At 41.8% G+C, this 26,187-nt stretch overlaps 1 protein-coding gene across 7 annotated transcripts in view; it reads right to left on the bottom strand.

The window, feature by feature from the left end:
* The window catches only part of LOC140428382 (regulator of telomere elongation helicase 1-like), a 229,755-nt gene that overhangs the window by 179,081 nt on the left and 24,487 nt on the right, over positions 1–26,187 (bottom strand). For 6 of the 7 annotated variants that reach the window (XR_011948759.1, XM_072514781.1, XM_072514779.1 and 3 more), the window contains exons 2-12: positions 25,771–25,880; positions 22,098–22,293; positions 19,351–19,444; positions 18,299–18,380; positions 15,642–15,702; positions 10,827–10,902; positions 5,791–5,875; positions 4,879–4,944; positions 2,582–2,735; positions 1,057–1,095; positions 312–390 (exon numbers count right to left, since the gene is read on the bottom strand). Coding sequence is in view for 6 of the 7 variants with exons in the window: in XM_072514781.1 (XP_072370882.1) it covers positions 312–390; positions 1,057–1,095; positions 2,582–2,735; positions 4,879–4,944; positions 5,791–5,875; positions 10,827–10,902; positions 15,642–15,702; positions 18,299–18,380; positions 19,351–19,444; positions 22,098–22,293; positions 25,771–25,872 (1,034 nt within the window). In the remaining variant the exon portion in view is untranslated. The remainder of the gene's footprint in view (positions 1–311; positions 391–1,056; positions 1,096–2,581; positions 2,736–4,878; positions 4,945–5,790; positions 5,876–10,826; positions 10,903–15,641; positions 15,703–18,298; positions 18,381–19,350; positions 19,445–22,097; positions 22,294–25,770; positions 25,881–26,187) is intronic. The other variant, XM_072514780.1, reaches the window with a different exon arrangement.

Raw genomic sequence — 26,187 nt, 5'->3', positions numbered from 1 at the left:
CAGTTTAATCTATCTTTATTTATAGTAAATGTAGCCTTAATCACTAACATAGAAATTGCATGCAACAGAAATATTGCACCAAAGGTCTAATTGGCCCAAAGTTTCTAACATTTAAAAATGCCAAGTCAAACTGATTGGGGTATCCCAGTTTATATTTCATGTAGATTGCATCATATTACATTGTTAGAATTAATGCACTGTATTTTCGTTTTGCTGGGACCACGGTGATTAGATGATTGAAGTGAACTAAGCATCAATATGCACGAATAGGCAATCACTGAAAAATGAATGGATAGAATAGCAATTCCTACCTTCCTGGTTTGGTGACGCCACTTCCATTTGGTAACAATTCAACAGAATCTATAGCATTTTCTAAATCAAGTAGAATTTCTTTCAAGGACAGAAGATACAAAAAGTAACAGCAATTTATTCACAAGCATGACTGTGAATATGACTGACTCACTTAAACTTCTACAATCATATTGTTATCTGAGTGACCAATTTTAACACTTCAAGCATTAATTTAATCCTATACAGAAATAAATAAAATAAATAAACAAGAACGCCCAAGAAAATAAGTGAAAATAACTTCACTACGCTATCTTATCACTGATAAATAGAACAAAAAAAAAAAACTTATGTCAAAACTTTACTAGTTACAATGTTCCAGCTCATGCGTTCAGGCCTCCAGTTCTGGTCTCGTATACTTGCCCCTCCTCCCTATCCATCACTAACAGCAGAGCTTTCAAGCTTTTCAGTCCTACTCTTGGAATCTCACTCTGTAAATGCCTTTGCTTTGCTACATCTTAAATATGTTCCTTAAGCCTTTTTTCAAAAATGTGCTTTTGATCCACTCTCCTAATTCTTGCTACTGTTCTGCGCTCTCTGCAAAGTATTTTGTGACGTGTCTTAGATTAACTTTGAATTCAATATGTCCGCTGTACTGTAAGGCCTCTAAATGATATTTCTGCTCATCTTGTTGAGGAGCCAATGGAACATTTGACCTGAAAACTAACAAGTTGTTAAAGCAACCTTGGAACCATAAAATCAACTCACTTTTTATTTTAGCTAGATCACTCAAATCCATCTTCAGTCCTGAAATAAATAAAGGATAATATTGCAGTATTATATTCCCCTACATGTGCAGAAAAAATAGCATATCCAGTTACTGAAACACTGGTGTTTCATTACTTAAAATAAAATTCTCTATTTGAGGAAGAAGCATGGGCATTGCAATTGGCTTCAGCATTTTTCGGGCAATTGGCTTCAGTACTTTTTGGCCGAGAAGAGGAAAAAGTTAGCCAGGGCTCCTACATCAGACCACTAATTACTTATCCCTGATGGAATATCCCAAGTGTGTGAAGCTTAGATAAAGACAGGCTCAGGCTCTGCTGTGGTGCCTCCTATGGTCAAATGCTGCATCAAATCTCATGAATGAATAATTGTCACTTGCCTGAGGCCATCCATAATGATAGCACGGCAGGTAACCTGAATACCCCTGAGCTATGGGAGGAAATCACAGCCAAGGAATGATCTTGGAGCAGCTACACTCCCAGTATGATCAGCCAAATACAGAATGATTCATTAATATGCAATTCCAATTTATTGTTTTCAAGTCCTGCTCTTAGGCAGGAGTCAAATATTGTTTTTCTTTTGATGCTGCAATTTTCTGCATCACCATTTGAAACTTCAGGAATGAAAACTAGAAATGAATCAAATTAATCCATATTGAGTGGCTAGCACTGCTGCCTCACTGTGCCAGGGACCCGGATTCAATTCCGGCCTTGGGTGACTGCGTGAGTTTGCACTTTCTCCCCGTGTCTGCATGGGTTTCGCTCGGGTGCTCCGGTTTCGGATGTATAGGTTAGGTGGATTGGTCATGCTAAAGTGCCCCTTCGTGTCCAAAAGCTTAGGTGGGGTTACTGGGCTATGGGGATCAGGAAGGGGCATGGGTCTAGGTAGGGTGCTCTTTCCAAGGGCTGGTGCAGGCTTGATGGGCCGAATGGCCTCATTCTGTACTGTAGGGATTCTATGAACTGTGATTCCAGTGAACAAATCAAACTACCCTTTTCAAATTAGCAGTCACATTCTAATTTGCATTTTAAGAGTTTGCCCATTTCTCAACAGGTCATCTGTATATTCTACGGAGTTCAGTCCATAAATCAACCGATATAGTTAGAATTCCAAAACGGAGGAGATACAAACGTGCATCTAAAGCTATTTATTACGCCAGCAGATTGTTCAGGCGAGTTCGCACCTATTAGAAATTGTAGAATTGGATCCAAATCTTGGAGAAAATATTAGATTTCTCTCCTTGGCCCTAGCTGTACCATCATTCCTTCTCTAACTGTCAATTATAAGAATGGTAGTGTAAAGCTTCAGAATTGATCTTCTGTTCACATTATCAAATGAAAAACAAGATAGAGCATGAAAGGCAAAAAAGAAATAGAAAAATGCAGTACACAAAAATTGAAAATGTGCTTGATAATATTTGATCTCAATTCTGAAAATTCTTCATTCTTGTACCGACGAGTGTATTGTCAGGCATTCACACAAGGACTTGAAAAATTAATGAACAAACCCGAATTGAATGATTCAAAGTTGAAGTCTGTGTTGTCATCGTTGTGCTTAACCATTTTCGCTTCATTCTCTAAAACCTGATTAACAGCATCAATCCCAGAGGCAAGGTCATAAGGAGTAAGATCAAATGAAGCAGACTCTTCGCACATTTTTTCCTATGATTGAGGAAAGAAAATGTTTTTAAACTTTTCATAACTCTGTGGGTACAAACTCCACCTCAGTGCAAATTATGCAACTTTATTGCAAAGTTGTCACTTCGATCATTATGACAAACTACAACACAAAATCACTGTCCAAGTCTACTATTGTAAGCCACACAAATTAGTTGAAACTGGCATTCATCATGTATAAAGGTTGAACACATCTTAAATCCACAAGAAGTGAAAGAAAGATGGTGAAGGAAAAGACACCATGTGAGGACGGGAAACTGAGGAAGACAAAAGTTCCTGAATTCCTGTTAGTTATGAAATCTAGCAATAAATTTCCAGAACATTAATGCGTGTATTGTTAATCATCGCTTTTGATCAATGCCAATCATATTTTAATCAACACTGGCGTAGTATAAGATTTAAAGTAAGAAATTCAGAGGTTGTGGTCATTCTGAAATCTTACCTTGCACTACAAGTACTTTTATGTTAATTTGCTTAACACAGGCCATAAGCAATTACTGTTTTGTGGATATGCGTTCACTCTCCATCTGCAGCCTCTCACCCCCTCCAAACCTGTACCCCTCTCTAGCTCTCATTGCCTTCCTACCCCCTCTAAACCTGTACTTCTCTCAAGCTCTCATTTGCCTTCCCACCCTGAAGTTATTATCACCAAGAATTCTCCCCCTAAACCACAAAAGATCGAGAAATCCCTAAGAAATCTCCCCCTAAACCAAAATAGCAATTCTTTTGGGATATTAACTTAAATAAAGTTTATTTTCAAAATTAAAAGATTAAAACTATTTTTTTTTTTAAAAAAAAAGGATATAACAGATCTTTTTCTTTCGATGTATTGGGCCAGTAGTAAGACCGTCAGGTCTTCCTCGTCAATCATTATTCTTTTAGTCTTGGGTCTTCCGATATATTTTCTGGGTTGTTTGGTTTTGCTTTCTTCTTTCTTTCTCCTGCTCTTTATTTCTTTCTTTATGGCCTTGTTCTTTATAGCCGCTGGCACTTTATTCGAGCCATTCGCCCAGCCCCCGCATGCCGTTGGCTTTTTTCTTCTGCTCCAGTCGTCGGCTGCCTTCCTCTCCGGCTGCCTTTGTTCAAATGACTGCTGTCAACAGCCCCAACTGCTCTTAACTGCCGTTATTTTTTAAAATAATGGCTGCCGCGAGCGCCAGCACGTGCCTCCCACATGCGCTGCCAACTGCCGCCTTTCTTTAAACAGCAACAGCTCCCGCGAGTCCCAGCACGCGCCCCTTTCTAATAGTTTTTTAAAACTGGGTTTTTCATAAACAACAAAAACTCCCACTGGGGTCGATTCTACACACACCCACAGATAAAAGTAGTGGCCAACCATCTTTTCTTTCTCCCCCGCAACATGGTCAAAGATTTGACATGATTTTTAATTGAATGGCAAGCAGATGAGCTTCAAGGCACTGATTGGTGACGTCCCCGTTCCTCTAAAGGCACCAGCTCAAGTTGGTCACCCGCTCCCTTTGCCCAACATTTATTCCCCAAACAAAAACCTAAGTCCTCCCAGCTCAAATGCCACATTTTAATATTTTTTATTACAACCCCCTTCAAACCTGTACCCCTCTCTAACTCTCTCATCGTCTTCCCGCCCCCTCCAAACCTGTACCTCTCTCCAGCTCTCATCGTCGACCCCCTTCAAACCTGTACCCCTCTTACTCTCTCATCATCTTCATAGAATCCGAGAATCTTTAAGACACTCGTTCATCTCTTTGTCCAAGCTTTTGGTTGCTGCCCTAACATTGTCTTTTGTGGCTCATTGTCAAATGTTGCCTGACAACAGTCCTGTCGCATGTCTTGGGATGTTTTACTATGTTAAATTTTGTATATAAAAGTGCGAGGTGTTAAAATAAATTAAGTGAAAAGAAATACGCCCACGAGCCAGTAGAAAAGTGGACCTTATTCCTTACAAATGCAAGAGCTCCCAAGTCTGGCACCTAGCTTGAATGCAACTTCAAAAACAGTCAAACAATAGACAACCCCATCAGTCTTTCAAATTACTATATTTAATGTGAAATTTAATTTAGATAGTTAGCCATTTTAAAAATAACATATCTACACATGCTTGTAAGAACTACTACCATACCAAACAATTTTACAACCACCAAACACTTACCACATTGTGCGCTTCATCAAAGATAACTATAGTGCCCCGTAGGTCTATATTGTGAGTTTTGCGACTCTATGAGAAAAATGTAGTCAATTAAATAGAAAATGAAGCCTTAAATAAAGATGTAAAAATAACTAATACATAACAGGCTAGCTTCAAAAAACTTTTAAATGATCAGCAGGTGAGCTGTGACGGGGTAAAAGTCAGTCGATGTTGCGCAGGTGGAAATAGGTTGTCTTAGTGATGGCATGAATATGCTGTTGGAAGATCCATCCCTGGGTCAAAGGTGACACGAAGGTTGAAAGCAGACTGGTTTAATCTCAGACTGTTGCCAGGAAGAGGGCTGGAATTGGTAGCTAGGGAATGGAGTTTGGAGCATAAATTAAAAACAGTGGCTTCATTTTTCCCCAATATTTATTTGGAGTAAATTTCAGCATCCAGTACCGGATGTCAGATAAGCAAGTCTTATAATTTAGCAACAGTGGAGGAGTCGAGAGAGGTGATAGCAAGGTAGAGCTGGGTGTCATCAGCATACATCTGAAAACCGACGGTGTGCTTTCTGATGCTGTCGCCGAGGAGCAGCATGTGGGTGAGAAACAGGAGGAGGCTGTAATAACCTGCACTGGACTCATCCAGCTGGGGGTGATTGTTTCCCCATGCTTATTGGAACTTGTGCTCCCCTGCTGTGGGCAGGGTGGTCCCAGAGACAAAAACAACCCTCAGTTTTTTACCTATCAAAAGCCCAATAGAAAATATGATCCAACATTCATTTTGGAAAACGAGTGCCATTTTTTGTTACTTCAGAAACATTCAAAATCATTCAGAATCTATGAGCTTCCAATGTATCAAAACACTGCAGCATGGTAACCATGGTAAATGACAAAGGAGTTAACAAAAGCAAAGTTTCTTTAACAATACCTTTGGATCAAGTAAATAGTTGTATGGCATGAAGATTATTTCAGCATTCTGCTTCAGAGCACGAGACAAATAATAAGGACAAACCCTGTTCAAAACAAAATAGCAAGAGAGAGAAGTGTAATTGTTCAGTTGAAATTCAAATTAAGGAATGCACTTGACACTTACTGTGTCAAATTTATCAAATCTCAAGAAGTTTAAATGTTGCCACGCTGTATACTTGTTACTTTTCCTATTTCTAGAGAAACAAACTTGCTGGAATACATTACAGTAGTTAACTCAGTTTTTCTTCAAACATGTATTCTGGAGAGTTTAGAATATTTAGTAATACAACATTCAATATGTTTGAAGTTCAAGTAATGTCTTCTATTGGAGTTTAGAATCGTGTCGGGCAGCAGGGTGGCACAGTGGGTTAGCCCTACAGCCTCACGGCGCCGAGGTCCCAGGTTCAATCCCGGCTCTGGGTCACTGTCCGTGTGGAGTTTGCACATTCTCCCCGTGTTTGCATGGGTTTCACCCCCACAACCCAAAAGATGTGCAGGCTAGGTGGATGGGCCACACTAAAAGTGCCCCTAATTGGAAAAAATGAATTGGGTACTGTAAATCTATAAAACACAAAAAAAAGAATCGTGTCCGGTATGCCAGTATCCTTCCCTTCTGGAAATGATTATTTACAGATTATGAAGGGTCCAACCATTATACTTTCAGGCTTGACATCTTAATGCTCTGAAAACTAAAAATGTTTTGAAATTGAGAAAAGCTTCCAAATCATGTCACTTACATTATTGCACAATGTCATTATTGCACAATGTCCAAACATTGAACACAAGGCCAATTACTTCAGCAACCACCTACATTTGTAAATTTATTGGCGAGTGTCAGTTCCTTGCAACAAGATTAAAATTTGCCAACGTAAAAATCTTGTTTCAATTAAAATTTCTGACCGATGTACCTTTATGACACATTAGTGCTGTAAGCGACTAATGTTATATTAGATGGTCCTGCAAATATATAAATCCATTCACCTCTTACAAGCAATGTTCAAATGTTGCTTGTGAGGAAAGAACTTGTTATTTGATTAATTAAGAGCAAAATACCACAGATGATGGAAATCTGAAATAAAAAATAGAAAATGAGCTGGTGTGACAGGGCAGCACAGTGGCACAGTAGTTAGTACTGTTGCCTCACAAGTGCCAGGGACCCAGGTTCAATTCCAGCCGTGGGTGACCATTATGGTGGAGTTTGTACGTTCTGCCCGGGTCTGCGTGGGTTTGGTGGATTGCCCGTGATAAATTGTCTCTTAGTGTCCAAAAAAGGTTAGGTGGGGTTACTGGACTATATGGTTCGGGTGGGGACGTGGGCCAAGATAGGGTACTCTTTCAGAGGGTCGGTGTGGATCCGATGGGCCGAAAAGCCTCCTTCTACAATTCTATTTTATGATCTGTAGAGTGAAACAGAGTTATTGGTTCAGATTAATTTCTTTTTTTATTCATTTACGGGATGTAGGCATCGCTGGTTAGGCCAGTATTTATTGCCCATCCCTAGTTGCCTTTGTGGTGGTGAGTTGCTTTCTTGAACCGTTGCAGTCCTTCAGATGTAGGTGCACCCACTGTGCTGTTAGGTAGAGAGTTCCAGGATTTTGACCCGGCGACAGTGATGGAATGGCGATATATTTCCAAGTCGGGGTGGTGAGTGACTTGGAGAGGAACCTTCAGGTGGTGGGTTCCCAGGTATCTGCTGCTCTTGTCCTACTAGATGGTTGTGTTCATGGGTTTGGAAGGTGCTGGTGGAACCTTGGCGTGTTCCTGCAGTACATCTTGTCGATGGTAAAATGGTGCACACGGCTACCACTGTTTGTCGGTGGTGGTGCAATTGAATGTTTGTGGAAGTGGTAGCAATTAAGCCGGCTGATTCGTCCTGGATGGTGATGAGCTTCTTGAGTGTTGTTGGAGTTGCACTCATCCAAGCAAGTGGAGCATATTCTATTGCACTCCCGACATGTGCCTTGTAGGACAGGCTTTGTCCGGGGGATGGGTGCAGTCAGGAGGCGAGTTACTCGCCATATGATTCATAGGCTTTGATCTGCTCTGGTTGCCACTGTATTAATATGGCTATTCCAGTTCAGTTTCTGATCAATGGTAACCCCCAGGATATTGACTGTGGGGGATTCAGCTATGGTAATGCTATTGACTGTAAAGGGTCGATGGGTACATCCTCTCTTGTAGGAGATGATCGTTTCCTGGCACTAGTGTGGCACGATTGCAACTTGCCACTTATCAGCCCAAGCCTTGGTCTTGAACATGGACTGCTTTTATTATCTGAGGATCCGCAAATTGTGCAGTCATCGGAGAACATCCCCACCTCTGACCTTATGATGGAAGGATGGCCATTGATGAAGCAGCTTAAGATAGTTGGATCTAGGACACCTCTTTGAGGAATTCCTGCAGTGATGTCCCAGGACTGAGATGATTGACCTCCAACTACCACAACTATCTTCCTTTCAGCCAGCTATGACTCCAACCAACGTTGAGTTTCCCCCGATTACCATTTACTCCAGTTTTGCTAGGGCTCCTTGATGCCATACTCGGTGAACTGCTGTCTTGATCTCAAGTCACTATTCTGCGCCCTTGCACCCTCAAGTGCTTCCTCCAAGTGAGTTCAACATGGAGGAGTAAGAATTTATTAGCTGATGGTGGACGGTACATGGTAATCAGCAGGAGGTTTCCTTGCCCATGTTTAATCTGAAGCCATGAGGTCTAGAGTCGATGTTGAGGACTCCCCAAGAGAACTCCCTCCCAACTGTGTACCACTGTGCCACAAACTCTGCAACATCTGTCCTGCGGTGAGACAAGGCATACCCAGGAATGGTGATAGTGGTTTTTGGGACATTGTCTGAAAGGTATGATTCTGTGAGCATGACTATGTCAAGCTGTTGCTTAACTGGTCTGTGAGAGTACAAGTGCCTAGATGTTAGTAAGGAGGATTTTGCAGCGTCATCAGGGCTGGGTTTGCCGTTGTTGTTCCTGGTGCATGGGTCGTTGCCCGGTTTCATTCCTTTTTTGTGTTTTTGTAGCGGTTGAATACAACTGAGTGACTTGCTAGGCCATTTCAGAGGGCATTTAATAGTCAACCACATTGCTGTGGTTCTGGAGTCACAGGTAAGGGTGGCAGATTTCATTCCATAAAGGACATTAGTGAACCAGATGGGTTTTTACGACAATCTGGTTTCATGATCATCATTAGACTTTTAATTCCAAATATTTTATTGAATTTAAAATCTACCACCTGCTAAGGTGGAATTCAAACCTGGGTCCCCAGATCATTACCCTGTGTCTTTGGATTAAGAGTCCAGTGACAATACCACTACCCCACCGCCTTCCCATGATCTGCCTCCACATCCTTTGTAGAAGGATCATTTAGATCCGAAAAGTTAACTCTGCTTTTCTCCACAGGTGATGACAGAATGGCTGAATCTATTCAGCATTTTCTCTTTTTATTATTGTTATTTGATTAAGATGGTTTCAAGGAAACACAACTGGACTAGATTTCAGTTCAACAAAGCACCAATTACCTTTCACCATAATGTATGTAAACATTGACACGTTCATGCAGTGCCTTTCCAAAAAAAACCCAAATAAAACATTATTCCTTGCTGCTGCATTTCTTAAATCCATTCTACCTAACCCCTTCCTTCCCATTTCATTTTCACTAAATTGCTCTGGGATGTTTTTCAAAGCTGAGTATTAGTTAAATGTTAAGTCTTTGCCGGACTCTCATAAGCAATTTAATTTACCCAAAACTATCTATAATGATTTGGAAAATGTGAAAAAGATGCTGAAAGCCAAAGCATTCCCTTTGTTAAGCAGCATTCAACGCTCTTTAAAATTCAACAGGAATCAAATTTGCTGCTACTTGTCTTTTGAATGTGGGGGTGGGGTAGAGATCCTGCAGGAAAAGAAAAGTCAAATTCCCTATTTTTATTTAAATAATACAATGAGATGTAGAGCCAGAAAAAAAAAACTAACCTTTTCTGAGAAAATGTGACAATCTCCTCCTTCGCCCTGCTGGAATCAACTGCTGTAACTTGGCTCTGTACCTACGTAACCATCTCCTGCGATGACTTCTCTTTCACTCATTCCTGCATCATGACCTTTGGTGTCTACATCCTTGGCCATCTCCCATGGCGCATCTTTGTGGCAGCTCGGTGGCATAGTGGTTAGCACTGCAGCCTCACGGCACCAGGGACCTGTGTTCGATTCCGACCTAGGGTGACTGTCCTTGTGAAATTTGCACGTTCTCCCCAAGTCTGCGTGGGTTTCTTCCAGATCCTTTGGTTTCCACCCACAGTTCAAAGATGTGCAGGTTAGGTGGATTGGCCATTTAAGAATTGCCCCTTAAGTGTCCAGGGATGCGCCGGTTAGGTGGGGTTACGGGCCTAGGTAGAGTGCTGCTTCAGAAGACGGTGCAGACTTGATGGGCCTCCTTCTGCACTGTCAGGATTCTACCTACATGCGGTCTCTCAACAGCAGTATCCAAAACGCTCCTCAAATTCCACATGTATACTGATGACACCCAGCTCTACCTACCCACTCAAACTCACCAGTCTCTAAATAGGCAACAGGCAGTACGAGGGGAGAAGAAATTTGCTCCTGAAATATTGGGAAAACTATGATTGTTTGGAACTCGTGACTTATTTGACCCAGAGATGATCATTCAATTCCATGTACACGCCATGACGGAGGCCAACTATTTCTACCTCTGTAATGGTTTCATCTACATGCTGAAATCCTTATGATGTGAGATACTTTCCAGTGAGATACTTCCCAGTGTCACATCGAAATGGGTTACAATTGAAAATATAAGCCATGGTTTTCCATGATTTTCTGCTTTATAAAAGGATAGTGGATTTGCCTCATCTACCAACACTTCTCAGTAAGTGATAAGGCCAAGTCAATACCCTCTTCAATCTATTATTTAGAAAAGCACCATTTAATAAGGAACATCTGTAAAAAATATGTGTTGCTATTTACATAGAATACCTGTGTTTACTGCCACTTTTAACAAGATCTTCTACATCAAGAATGGACTGTGTAAATTCTTTCTCCGTGCTCTTTTCTGAAATAACAGATAAAGTCAGAGAAATCCATCAGACAGATATTATTGATTTAACAAATGGTAGGTGAACAACAATGATAGAAAAGTTTTATTTATTAAGATAAATTGAACTTTGAGAAAATATTTACCCTTCTGTTGAATATACAGATATTGAGGTGCAAAATGCGATAGCCTAAATTATAGAGTTATGCAAATTGGAGAGATTGTAACTTACCTGCACTAGTGAGCAGAATAACACAAACTGGACACAAATGAAAACAAAATTGGCACTTCATTTTACACCACCCAACTGTTGACTATGTTTTGATGATCAAATTTACAATTGAGGGGCGTCATTCTCCGAACCCCCGCCGGGTCGGAGAATGGCCGTTGGCCGCCGTGAATCCCGCCCCCGCCCCCGCTGAAGTCTCCGGTACCGGAGATTGGGCGGGGGCGGGAATCGGGCCGCGCCGGTTGGCGGGACCCCCCGCTGGATTCTCCGGCCCGGATGGGCCGAAGTCCCGCCCAGGAATTGCCTGTCCCGCCGACGTAAATCAAACCTGGTATTTACCGGCGGGACCAGGCGGCATGGGCGGGCTCCGGGGTCCTGGGTGGGGGCACGGGGCGATCTGACCCCGGGGGTGCCCCCACGGTGGCCTGGCCCGCGATTGGGGCCCACCGATCCGCGGGCGGGCCTGTGCCGTGGGGGCACTCTTTCCCTTCCGCCTCCGCTACGGCCTCCACCATGGCGGAGGCGGAAGAGACTCTCCCCACTGCGCATGCGCGGGAAACTGACAGCGGCCGCTGACGCTCCCGCGCATGCGCCGCATTTCCGCGCCAGCTGGCGGGGCAACAAACGCCATTTCCGCCAGCTGGCGGGGCGGAAATCCCTCCGGCGTCGGCCTAGCCCCTCAATGTTGGGGCTAGGCCGCCAAAGATGCGGAGCATTCCGCACCTTTGGGCCGGCGCGATGCCAGTCTGATTGGCGCCGTCTTTGGCGCCAGTCGGCGGACATCCCACCGTTGGGGGAGAATTTCGCCCGAGATGTCTGAACATATTTTAATTAAAAATTCAGTCCAGTGGCTTTAATATTTTGGTTAGCATTTGTAGGATCTCTTATTTTCTCACAAGAATCGAAGCCTGGTGCTCAGTTTAGATTGAGTTTATTGCAAAACGTAGTTGGTACAAATTCAGACATAAAAAAGAAACAAAGGAACAAAAGAAGCGAACAAGAACCAGAGAACAAAGAAAAGACCCACGCGCAATAAAGATCAAGCGTTTTTATACATGTGTACTTTTGGAACGCCCCCTCCCCCCCTTTGTTCCCCATTGGCTTAATATCCTGAGTTGTGACTCCTGATTGGCGCTCCACCTCTGCATTTTATACCAGGCATTTATCTGACTTACTGCGCACATGGTCTTATTTGTGATTTGACTTTAAAATCCGATGGGTCATTCTGAAGATTCAATATTTCCCCACAGCGTTTGACCTACTCAACTGAACTTTTCTACTGAATGTGCAGTCTTTCAACATATTTTTTCAATTGGTGAATTAGATCCAAGAAATCAAGGATTGACATTTTCGTTTTTAATAAAATTTTGTTTTACAATACAATGCACAAATTCAATAAAGCTTCCTTTGCCATGTATTTCTTCATTTTAATACTCAATTTTATCACTAGAGGGGCTTGAACATGAATGGGGGGTTGGGGATAAATCATGCTGCAGTTGTATAAATCTTTTGTCAAACACTATCTAGAATACTGCATTCAGTTCAGGATACTGAAATTCAGAAGAGTGGTATACAATGTAGATTCATGAGAAAGCCAAGAGTTAAAAAGTGTTACGTTGTGGATTGGCTGTATAAACTGGATTTATATTCTCTTGAGAATAGAATGTTGGGAAGTAATCCAATTGAAATGTTTAAAAAATAAATGGATTTGACAATATGGGTAAACAGTCTCCACTGCATGGGAATCTAGAAAGAGGCCAACTTAAAATCAGACAAATAACATTTAGAACTAAAATGGGGAAGTACTTTTTCCAAATAAAGGGTCATGAAAATCTTGATGCTTGGTCAATAGAAATTTTATCTCAAATCAATAGATGCTAATTAGGCATGGGTATCAAGTTATTGTAAAGCAAAGGCAAGTAAATGAATTTAAGGTGCAGACCAGCTACGGTCTGAATGGCAACAAAGACTAAGAGGATGAATGACCTGCTCTTGTTCCCATCTTCCTCCTCTATTAATTTCATATTGATAAGGCTGAAGTTCAAGCCAGTTAACCATCTCACATGTTTCATGAAATTCTTAATGAAAAAGCATAGGGATCATAATTAACAGGAGGAGTGTTTTTAGAAGTGTGCATATGTAGTGTCATTCACACCAGAGGCTTACCGAACATTTGATAGAAAAGGTGCAGTGCTGTTCCAAGGATTTCAAGAGAAGACAAATCAGGCCAGAATTCAGAGAAACAGCTAAAGTGGCAAGTGACAAGAGGGCACGTGGTCACTCGGTGGGTGTAAGGTAGATGTTCAGCAAAGTGGTCACCTCTTTATGCATTTGCTCTCAACAATCTGCAGCAGAATACACAGTATAGAAATTGTTCTCTCACTCAGAAGTGTATGGGGTCCTGAACAGCGGAATGGGAGGAAGCGAATGGGCAGGTGTTGTATCTCCGCCAGGAATAGAAGAGCAGGTGGCAGAGGAGGTTGAAGAGTAAATCAGGCTGCTGGACCAGTGCCTGGGAAAGAAGAGGGGAAGACATATATTGTGGTTGAACTACATCAGAGATGTTGCAAATGAAATCATCTGTCAAATATCGAGGCTGGTAAAGTACAAGGTGAAGACAAAGGAAGCTCCATCATTGTTCTTGGGGGGGGGGGGGGGGGGGGCAATGAAGAGTGGACAAGAACCTGTTGGCTGACAGCAAGAACATGGGAAACCAGATTGAGGATCCTTTTGAATGGAATCTTTGGCCTGAGAAAATAGAAGGATATTTCAAAACTTTGTATGCTTTCTCAACCCCTAATGCCACCCAAGGCTTCGGGGTTGTTGAAATTCACTGTGTTCCGTTAGTTTCCCCAGACTTCAAATTCTACCTCAGCCACTTACACATTCTCTGTAAGAATAAAATGCAGATACTTGAAATCTGAACTGAAAACAAGAAAAACTCAGCAGGTCTGACAACTGAGTTAATGTTTCAAGTCCACTACCATTCTTCTTCAGAATCTGAAGTCATACAGATGTGAAAATTTATCTCGGTCTCTCTCTCTCTCTCTACAGAGGTTGCCAGATCTGGTCAGTTTTTCCAGCATTATATACTTTCTGTGCTTTATTTGATTTCTCCAAGTATACCTCCTCTTGTCTTGTGATACCATAACATTTAACCATTAATATAGAAATTTGATGTATTTTACAGGTCATGTATCTCGCACGTAACTTTTTTACTGCTCCTTTTGATGCTACTCATTTGTTTCTTCAATGCTTTAGTTCAGTAAGTGACTGAAGTGATTAGTGACATCATCCCCTCCAGACTAAGTTTCACTCCCCTTGTTCTAATTGCATCAATAAACCCGTCAGTTGTCTCTTCTTCCCACAGATGCTGCCTGACTTGCCGAGTGTTTGCAACATTTCCCAATTTTGCACAGCAGCAAATCGTATGAATAAGTTCATCTCAGCCAGCAATAAAAATACATCTCAGGTGCTTTCAGATGTGTAACACTTCCTAATTCTTGAACTGCATTTTACATGTAAATTAAAGGACAAGATTGGGAGTTCGCTTTCCCGCCGAATAACATTCACAAAACCCATATGTTGTGAAAAATGCTGCTGACGGCATGTTGCATTTAATTATCAGCTGTATCCATTTTGCAGCAAAATTTCCAGCTAGAGTCAAAACTTATTCAGTTTTTATAAAAATCAGAATAAAAAGGCCAGAAAGGACCAAAGTTTAAAGCAGCAAAAATAAATATCTCCTGCTTCTGTGACAGTGGAAGGATTAACAAAATAATGTGATATGAACTCTTTGGTAAAGAAAACTAATTAAAAAAGAACCTCAACTAACAGCCTGTGGCAATTTTCAAATTCAACTGTAGAAACAGCAAGGCGTGACAGGGCTACATACAGATTGAATTAATGATGAAAATCGGTGGTTTAATCCACCACCCCAGGCAAAGGACAGACTATAACTTAGCACTGGAAGCCCTACCACGAAGAAGCTTTAAATTGGAGGTGCTCTCTGCAGCATTGGGAAAGATTAAAAATTCCTCCTGACTGCAGCACTCAAGCCATCATTATGGAAGGGGGAACCATTAATGGGCCTAAAATGAAGACGACCACAGAAAGATTTGAAAGTGCAGTCAATTGATTGTGGCACAGGGAACCTGTGGAGATTTGCAAGCATGGGGATAATGAATACAGGAGATAGTGAAGGTGCGTTGTAATTTATGGACTCTGTGGAGACGAGTAAGCAAGTGCTAAAGAAATTGAGCTCCTGAATGCTAATAGCATGGCTTTATGTTTCAGCAGCTAGTTCATGGGAGCAAGATGGGGCAAAGGTGGTCATGTTATGGAGTTGGGAGAATCTGATCTAGTAATAGAATCAATACAGTACAGGAAATGAAGCTCAGCTCAAAGCTGAAAAGTAACTGAGATAGGCCGTAGCCTGAGGTAGCAAAGTGTTAAACGAAACAGGAGTACTTTCTAATGACAGAAAATGCATATTCTCAGTATTAGAATTCATGTATTAAACTCTTACCCTCCACATTGTTATAGAAGTGGCAAGTGCGGGTCGATGTTTTTGCTCGACACATGTGGATCTGAAAGAAAAATAAAAAGTCTCAAGTTGGTATATCCTGCGCACATAAATACGTCTGATTATTTGAGGTATGGGAATCAGCATTTGAAACTACCATTAAATTTCCATTTAGTCTCCCTAACCCAGGGTTGCAAGGTCAATTACAACACTCCAACAGCTGTGTGCTGGTTAAAAGCAACTAAATTAGCACACAGCAGGATACAAATTGGTGAACTTCTTGATCAGAATAGATCAGATATTCACTGAACCATCAGGGGAAACATCCAGAATGTCTTTTAATGTATCACCAATTTTAAATAGAACAGGAACAGAGAAACCATTAGATAAATCTAACTGCTCCGCGGAATCCTGTCTGGGGAACTCAAACTTGAATCCCAGTTTTGACTGATATTCTCCCTCATCTTTTCTCTGCGGAAGTACCAGTGAATTAATTCTGAAATTAGGAAAATGGCAGCCAGGATGAAAGAATTATTGCGAACCTGATTCTCCTTGAAAGCCTCATAAAAGTACAACAATGCTCTCAGAACAAATTTTTCTGAAATTGAATTTGCAAAAAAAAAAAAGTCATCCCTACTGGCGACAGAAGGTTAAAACGCCTGCATCTATGGGCTTGGGCAGAAAATGTTTGCATCTGTTTGAATCCAGCCAGTCTGATTGAATTAATGTCTTCTCTCTGGCAACTTAAAAGACCTGCATGAAATGAGTGTAGGCTTTGCTGGCTCTTAGTAAACACAGCTGCAAAAACAGAATTGTGCTTGAACTGAAAATCTTACCAAAAAAATTATACGTGGGCAGTGTGGGAAACAAATGCTGCACTCCACACGAAGGAATGCTCTTCTCAGACAGGGGTTCCAGGGTACCTCAAACACCAATATTACACACTTTGATAACGCCAAACAGTAATTTAAACTTAAGTTCATAATACTTTTTTTTTTAAAATGAAGACATAGGGAGTCCACATTGAGTTGCAACAAAAGAAACAACGGTTTATTTACAAGGTTTAAGGTAACACTGTTCCCAGTGGTACCCAACCGGGTCTGAGCTGACCCGTATTCCGCAAGGGACATGGGGAATACAATTGTTCCGACCCCACAAGTCCCGTGCGGGTGCAGGTTATGACAAACACCTTATGCATTTAACAATTCACGGCGAGCAGAGTTAGCTATAAGGTGTGGTAGTATGCTGTAATTCACTCGGAGTCAGAGTTGCTTTTACCTCCATGCTGTAATCTGGAGCTATGGATATGGTAGATGCTCCAAATTAATTTCTATCACAAGGCTGACTGGTCTTGTGGCGCAGTGGGGAGCATCCCTGCCTCTGAGCCAGAAATTCCAGGTTCGAGTTCCACCCCAGGTCTTGACAGTCAAGGAAGGCATGTTTATAACACATTCAAACAGGTTGAGTATCAACTTGCAAATCCTTCCAAACACAATCCTTCGTGTGGAGTGCAGCATTTGTTTCCCACACTGCCCACGTATAATTTCTTGGTAAGATTTTCAGTTCAAGCACAATTCTGTTTTTGCAGCTGTGTTTACTTAGCTGGTGCTAAGAGCAGGAGGGACTTCTGGTCAGCCACGCTGGACATGGAATGGCGCCCTCAAATTATATGCCTCGGATGAGAGACTAGTGACTTGTTCCAGGAATAACTAGCTGTGGAAACAGACCAAAGTCTGGCTGAGTGCACCACTAGGTTTGGGAAGAGAACGGAATGGACAAGGCTGACCAAGAATCTCTTCCACTCACTGTCTGCCATTAGTGTGCGCTGGAAGGATTCATAAGTTGATATGCAACTTGTTTGACCGTGTTATGAACACATCTTCATTGGCCATCAAGTCCTGAGGTGCAACCTCACATACTGAGCTTCTGGCTCAAGAGGCAGGATATTGCACCACAGGACGTCTTATGAAGTATAAGGTTACCAATAAGAGGAACACACTAAATGATCCGACAGCAGGAAATGTAGTCAGTTTTCACAGATATTTGCAGAGACATTTCAAGCAACCCAATATAAACAACTGCACAACAAACAACCCTTCCAGAGAAAAGATAGATGCTTGAATCCTATCCTAATGAAATTTTGAATCATTTTTACAATATGCAAAACTCAAAATACAATATTTTATTCATGATGTTGCATATCTGCACAGTTACGAATATTATTTCTCAAATAAACGTTCTCTGCATTTTTCCCTGCATTTTTTCAATAATAAAGCTTACGGCACAGATGCTTCTCCAATTAGTTAGTTGGCATTAAAGACTGATATCCAGTCAACATGTACCTGGCAGAAAAATGTTTGCTCCTTCATATAATCACTTATTGATTTTGCATTCTGGCAATTGCCTTCAATTGTTTCTGATTTGCATCAACACATTAAGCGCATTCCAATTTCCTTAAATACTATTTCAAAACAGTTTCATTTTGTTTATCATCTCTTGTACTTTTTATATTATGTGCTAACATAATATCATGAATAAGTTGGGCTCTCCACACGGTTTACAGGACAAAAGCAGGCAAAGAACAAAAGTGCAAAGATAATGACCGTAACTAGAGAAATCAACGCAAGAAAAATCTAAATACAATTCAGAAACGTTTTTACCTTTACATGATTACTTTCCTGCTTCATCACTTCAGGATGGATGCATAGCTGTTCTCGTGACCCAAGAACACACATCTTTGGTCTACACATGTAATGGGAGTGAAAAGAGAAGTTGCAATGTAACTGTCATTCATTCTAACTCTAACTTACTTTACTTTCCACCACATTGCCTATACAAGCATTCATAAACTATTAAGTTGAACACAATATAAATGAATATAAACAGCAGAGCATGAATGTGCAGTTCCACAAAGCGAAGAACCAGATTAATTTGCCCAACAGTGCCAGATGTCACCCAAAATAATTTTAGCCAACACACAAATTGCAACTCGAAAATCAACAACCATTGAAGTAAAATTGCAGCATCGACTGCACTGCAACCGGAAAACCATCAGTTGTCTACCCACCAAGGGTAGATAAATTGAAGGATATAAAATCATTCTTACTCTTAAAACTGTCATGCAGCACAGTTTACAATGACTTCCTGCAATAGAGATTGAATTCTACAACATAATCTGAACTAGTTCACATTGGTCCTTTGGAATGCATGTTATTACATACATTGCCCAGCATACTGGCACAATCCCCAACCCCAGGCCATTTTCCCCAAGAGGAACTGTCCAGTCAACCTGCAGGCCACATTCTCCACCTTTCCTCTTGACCATCAAGCTTAGAGAGCCCGTCCACCATCCTTGATTGGACAGTGAGCCAATCCTCTGGCCACTAATTTGTCAAATTAATGGAAATTACTGCTGGGTCATCGTCTCTCTCACAATGCTGGGTCAGGACCCCCATCCTGTTATTGGGTCCAGACCCAAAACCTGATCCATAATCTCAACAGTGCAGGCAATAGCTGCTAAATTGTTTAAACAATACATTGGCATATTGCCAATTAAGCAACACACATTATTAACAGTGCTAAGATTGTTTACACTCAGGTATGCTACCAAAAACTATCTAGTGATAGTTCACTAGCTTAGATTTAATGGACAGTTACTGAAGTTCAGAAAATGCAGAAGATTAACTGAGCTGCTTCAAAAGAAATATCTCACCTGTATGCTGTGCTCCTTAGTTCATTAATAACTTGAGAGAGTTGTGAATGTGTCCTTGAGGCATAAATAATTTTTGGGATATCACTGTAACTTGCTGAGTGGAAAAATTCAGATAATATTAACACATCACTTAAAAAGTAAAAGTGAGGCAACGAGACTTGCAAAATTAGGTTCAAGTTTAAACACTAGTAAAGCCAGGACTGTTAAACTCCTAAACATGTCAGGAAGATATTGACAATGTGACAGCCAGATCAGTCAGGTATTTTTTCCTGTCTTCCTATAATTAAATCACTGGGGTAAATCTTCTGGTCCCGCCCCCCCCCCCCCCCCCCCCCACCCCACAGGAATCGTTCCGGGCGATTTGGCCGAAGATTTGGCGGACCATTTAAGGTCCATTGACCTCGGTGGGAATTTCCGGTCACTGGGAGGATGCAAGGGGAAAATTCCACCCACTATGTGCATGATCATTGGGCAACATAAAATGGTTCTCAGGCTTGCAATGAAGACACAACTGGACTGTGAACTGCTATTCTAATATAGGTATTAAAAGATTGAGAAATTTCACTCGCGTTATAAAGACCCACTTACTTAATTTAAACGCTCGACTTGGCACAGCACGATGTCACTTATCGGAAGCATATAATGATTAGGACGATATTAAAGTGGGGAAAACTGTAACAGAGATGGTTATCAAACTATCTAGAGACTTGCCTCAAAATTGAAGGGCATTCATTGCTTCTCTGAAACCAATGGTATATTCCCCAAAACAGAAATTTGACATGCACATTGAACAGCTGACAAAGACAAAGCTTGAATGAAATAGCCACCGAAGCAGAATTGAGTGACTCAAATACCATTGAGTGCTCATCCAATTCTAGCCTCTTGTCCATCCCTGGTTTTAATTGCTCCACCCCAGCAACCAGAACTTCAGCTGCCAAGTTAGGTTCTGGAATTTCTTTCCTCTTTGGCCAAGAATTTAATCACCTGCAATTCTCTTTATATGACTTGGTTTCAAATTAGTGAAGTCGCAGAACCAGTCACAAACAATTCATGGCCAATCACCACAGTACATTCTGACAGCAGACAAGACATGTTTCACACAATAGCTTCCTAAACTGGGCAGGAATATTTTGAAAGCGACAGAAGGTACAAAATATATTCAAAAGGCAGGAATTCTTTCAAAGACAGGCAAATCTAAATGTACAGAAAGTTACAAGACATATGTACATATAATCTCGCCAAAAAAAGTTGCAAGTATTACCTGAAATAATTACTTCAATTCAATAGACAACTGATAATCTAAAACCCAAATTCACATTGTATCTAGAAACAATTCCTGGACCATGTTGCTGATTTGTCTCTTTTTTTTTTTTAAAGTCACCCCATAATGTCTGAATATAGCACTGCTTAAAGAGCCCTTTAATTTAACAAAATTGTATGTGACTTAATCAAGGGTGTGGGGAAACCTTTGCTCAGTTACTTTTGCGAATTTATCATCGACCAGCCATTTAAAATTAGTGATAATTGTGTTTTTTAAACAATTAATTCATTATCTTAAATAAGAGTATTTTATTTTTAGAATACATTCTAACTAAAGTAGTATTTAAAGTACTAATGTATACAACAGTGGCATTAACATCACATGAATGACACAATGTAGGGTTTCATGCCTCCATTATGCTACCCAACTCATCACAACAGTTTGGGATTATTCTCTACCTGCTAGTATGTTCCAAATGAATCAAGCAAAAGTCATGTTAGACCATCAGAGGCCTTCAAAGTTATTCAACTAATGGACATACGATGTGGGGATGTCACATGCTCAAAAAGAAATTCAATGCAAGGGATTTAAAGCCAGTTATATTTCATTTTGGATTTTGTTTCCCTATAGTACTTGAGAAAATTAGACACAACGAACAACCAATTAATTTATGGGCAAAATAAGTAACTTTTTAAATATATAAACGTCCTCATCCTTTAGCTCTGAAATGGCAAAACATATTAAAGTTCTAAAGGCAGCAATAGCCCTCAAATACTTCACCAAAATTACTGTGATTTGTGCAGATGCTGGCAAAGTGCACGATTTAATCTTCAGGAGAGTTGAGACTACTCTACACAGGTATAGGTCTAACTGGTAGCCAATAGAATAAAATAATCATTTTTTCTTTTCAAGCTCAAGAACAGTGGGGCTTTGGCAACACTTAATATCAATGCTCACGATTCACACATAAAATGTATCTATTTTCAAAACCTCACCAGCAAAAGGTCTTTTAAAAACTCCCAACTCTACTTGTGCTACCTCAAGTTACCTATTCAGCTGTTGCACCAGGTTCAAGTAATGCTATTTCCAAGTAAGTATCGCACAGTGGAACATTTGTACTCACTGAGCTCATTAAGGTAGGCTTTTTAAACAATTCATATGAATTTTCCAGGTTTGGTCTAAAACAAGGGCAAAGCAGATGCAGCGATGGTAGCACTGCAATTGGTATCAGTGGATCAGGGCCAGGAAGGGGAAAAAATAGTCAATTCCAATTTTCAGCTCTACCTCATATGTCCCATGGGAGAACAATGCACATTTATGAACGTCAGGTTAGGACCCAAGAGGAGGTCCCATTGTTACTTAACTGCCATTGGTTTGTTTTCAAAGCTGAGGGGGTGCCAGTGCCCATCGAAGTGAACTTTAGTGTTAATCACTGCAGTCTGGAAGACAGACAACTGATGGGAGTATAGATGAAAGCTGATCTTACCTGAATCAGCACCTACAGATGCACTACCCCATGAAGACAGAGACCGGCCATCAAAAAGTTCTTCCCCATTCAACTGGTGGGATATTTTATTTGCTGAAATACTGTCTCTTAAATGTTCCCTCCATGCCAAAGCAGCACACAACAAGCAGAGTGTTTTTCCTGTGCCAGTCGGGCTTTCCAGTATCCCATTTACCTTCTGAAAAACAAGAACAGAATGCCCCGAGAAAATGAACTATCCTCTTGTGGTTTGCAATATCACCAACAAAACGTTCTTCCCAGAGTTGACACAGAAAGGGAAACACAAAGTTCTGTAATACAAAAATTCAGAGCAAGAAAAGGTTTGGAAAACAGGTGGACTAATAAACCTTCATGCATATCGGCCAGTTTTGTGAATCAAACATGTTTGGGGGGGGGGGGGGGGGGAAGAGAGAGAGAGATCTACCAGCCGCCTTGCACCCGAAAGGCAGCTCGGTGCGGCAGGTAGATGCTGGGAGATACCTCTTCTGGGATATACCTGCGGCTCACTATGGCTCCCGAGATCTCACACGATCACGCAATCTGAATCTCGCCCGTTGTGGGTGGGATCGCTATTTAGCAAACCTGCATATTAGAGTGAAACAGTTAGTTTCATTCTAATATGATCTCCCATGATCTACTCGAGGCATTGGGATCTAACCCCTTCGCCTTGGAGACCTAAAGCAGGCGCCGTTCAGTGCTGGTCTCCACAAACGGGGACCAGACAGAATGGTACTCGTGGGGGTCTCCAGGAGATCGGAGGCCACCAGGTGCTTGCCTTTGGGCAGGGTGCCACCTGGGCACCTTGGCACTGCAAGCCTGGTAGTGCCACCCTGCCACTGCCCACTAGCAGGGGAATTGCCAGGGTGCCAAGTTGTCATTTTTCCAGTGATGTGCCCTGCATGGGTGCCGTGGGCCCCCCAGGAACCCCTTATAGCTGAGTTGGGGCGATGGTTGAAAGATCGGGATGCGGAATTTCTCAGTGCTGGAAACAGACGAAGTGCGGCTTCGGTGGGGCAATCCCGGTGAAGCCCCGAATAGAACCAGAGTCCCAATAGATAGCATGGTGTTTCTTGGCACGGCAAGCACCAGGAAGCCAGGGCCAGGATTCTTAAGAGCTTGCTACGGGTCCAAAATCGCTGGGGGCGCAGGAAACTCCCGCCACGCCACTCCAAAGCCGGGCCACCGATTCTCCGGTCGGGGGCCGCTGAAATAAGCCCCCGCGGCGATTCTCAGCAGGCGACCAGCCAAACTCCCGCCGACGTGGTTTACATCTGGTACCACCCGGTGGGAGTGGGACCCGCGGCCGTGGTCCCGGTGGGAGGCGGGGTGAATCGGACACAGGGGGGGGGGGGGGGGCCTTAGCGGTGGCCAGGCCCGCGATCGGGGCCACCGATTGGCGGGCCATCGCGATCTTGGGGAGACCTTCCTTACTCCACGCGGGCCCGCTATGTGGCTCCACCATGTCTGCGGCGCCCACGCGGTCTGAACAGCAGGGTCCCGCCGGCAGGCAGAGCTGTGGGACGTACACGGGGGCTCTTCTCGTCCCCTGGAAAACAGAGAATCACCCCAGACTGGAGAGGAAAAAGTCCGGAGTGATTCTCTCCCGTTTCCCGGCCCAGGTCTCTTGTTCCCATTTGGTAAGATTGCGCCCAGGGGAAAACTTCTGTTCTTTGCTATTTAAAGCTAAATCAAAACCAGTGTATAAAGAATACTTACAATTTCACTACATTTAACAAAACTGTCCCATGACCCATATCATAACTGGTCAAGACCCATTGCTTTCTTTTTATTTCTATAAATTTAGAATACCCAATTCATGTTTTCCAATTAAGGGGCAATTTAGCTTGGCCAATCCACCTACCCTGCCCATATTTGGGTTGTGGGGGCGAAACCCACGCAAACACGGGGAGAATGTACAAACTCCACACGGACAATGACCCGGAGCCAGGATCAAACCTGGGACCTTGGTGCCATGAAGCAGCAGTGCTAGCCACTGCACCACCGTGCTGCCCGATCCATTGTTTTATGATACACAAACATCAACCGGTATAGTACTTCCCAGTAGAAATCACTGATTATCTACAGGCATTACTACTGCAACAGTGTTTTAGCCACACACTCATTCTCATAGAAAACGCTTTACATACAAAACAATTAAATGTACTGAGATATTTACTTAACAAATACCCACTGTCATTTGGTGTAAAAGGTTGCAGACTTCAACCTGAGCTTTGAACATTGAGGCTACTAGACACTAATAGATATCGAGTAAACAGACCAGCAATTTTCTACTACCTTGGAACTGTTGGTCAAGCAGGCCGTGGTTCCATCGTACTATGAAGGATAGTTTTCCATTGTGGACTTTCACCCACTAGGAAGTAGACTTCATAAACAAGAACGTCACATTTCAGCCAACTGGAACTGGAGATGCTATAATTAATCCCGTTTTATTTATATGGCTTATCACATAATTTGAAATTCTCATTATTATAGACACCCCTGATGGCTCAATTGAGAACAGTATCAAGCCATATAGCTCAACATGATCCAGGCTCAATCCCACGTCTCGTGAGAGTTAGGGGCTGTTTAGCACAGGGCTAAATCGCTGGCTTTGAAAGCAGACCAAGGCAGGCCAGCAGCACGGTTCAATTCCCGTATCAGCCTCCCCGAACAGGCGCCGGAATGTGGCGACTAGGGGCTTTTCACAGTAACTTCATTTGAAGCCTACTTGTGACAATAAGCAATTTTCATTTCATTCATTTCATTTCAGTTAGCTGATCTTAGCGATGGAGAAAGTGGAGTACTACAATTGACATCAATGACTGGCCGGAGGTGAAGTATGTGTGTGCGCGCGCATGTGTGTGTGTCTATTTGTGCGCGTGTATTCCCCGATTACCTTCAATTATATTCTTAACTGTGTCAACTGGAGGCAAGATCAAGATCATAAAATGTCCCTATAGTTACAAAGCTAACTAGACTCGAAAGGGATGCTAAATCCTATGCCACTGCAAGCAAGATGGATGATTATTGCATAAAACCTCACTGAACACAATCTTGGTGCAAAGGATTAGAAGGTTCAAACATTAAATGTTACAAGGAAAACATTTAAATTATTTTACAATGTACTTCCGTACTATAACATGAATTAGAGTAAAGCAGTTTGCTGTGCACTGACTATACTATTGTAACAACACTATTGACCAGTGTGAGAAATGTTTGCATTCATTTCATTACCCACTACCCTCACTACAGAGGGTAGTGGGTGCCTGGAACTCACTGCCAGAGGAGATGTTGGAAGCAGGGACGATAGTGACGTTTAAGGGGCATCTTGACAAATACATGAATAGGATGAGAATAGAGGGATATAGACCCCGGAAGTGTAGAAAAGTTTAGTTTAGACGGGCAGCATGGTCGGCGCAGGCTTGGAGGGCCAAAGGGCCTGTTCCTGTGCTGTACTTTTTTTTGTTCTTTGTTCACGTTTATGGATTGCTGTTGGACCATTAATACTGCAGTAAATGTTTGCCTTCTTTGAATGAATGAATGCATAACAACTTGGTTTCCTGCAAAGTTGGATGTATTTTCTTTTAATGCCTGGAGGAAAAACAGTGAAAATAAAACTGCAGAATAAAATTACACATTATACATAGCACATTACCTTTTGTAGACATTCTATCACTTTCAACATATAATCCTCTTGGCATTTATAAGGGATGAAAGGAAAATCTATCGTGATCCCATCAAGCTGTATTTTGGGCATCTTGGTAACTAAAAGGGGATAAAATTTACAAAAGCACAAGAAATTAAAATGAATCAGTTGAAAGAAAATGCATGAGTTAAATGAAATAACATCTGTCAATTTTCCAACTTTACTAAAAGCAAAATACTCCAGGTGCTTGAAATCTGAAATAAGTTCCCGAAAATGCTGGCAATAGTTGGCAGGTCAGGTAGCATCTGTGGAGAGCTAACATTTCGGGCCAATGACCTTTCATTAGAACTCAAATTGATGAACTACTTGCAGCCTTTTGACTTTTCATTCCAAAATTTACTGTTTGCGCAGAAGTCTTTCCGGTTT

The sequence above is a fragment of the Scyliorhinus torazame genome, chromosome 8 (genome assembly GCF_047496885.1).
Source record: "Scyliorhinus torazame isolate Kashiwa2021f chromosome 8, sScyTor2.1, whole genome shotgun sequence".
Taxonomy (NCBI): Eukaryota; Metazoa; Chordata; class Chondrichthyes; order Carcharhiniformes; family Scyliorhinidae; genus Scyliorhinus; species Scyliorhinus torazame.
Note: the sequence above shows the minus strand (reverse complement) of the source record. Positions and strands in the feature narration are given on the sequence as shown.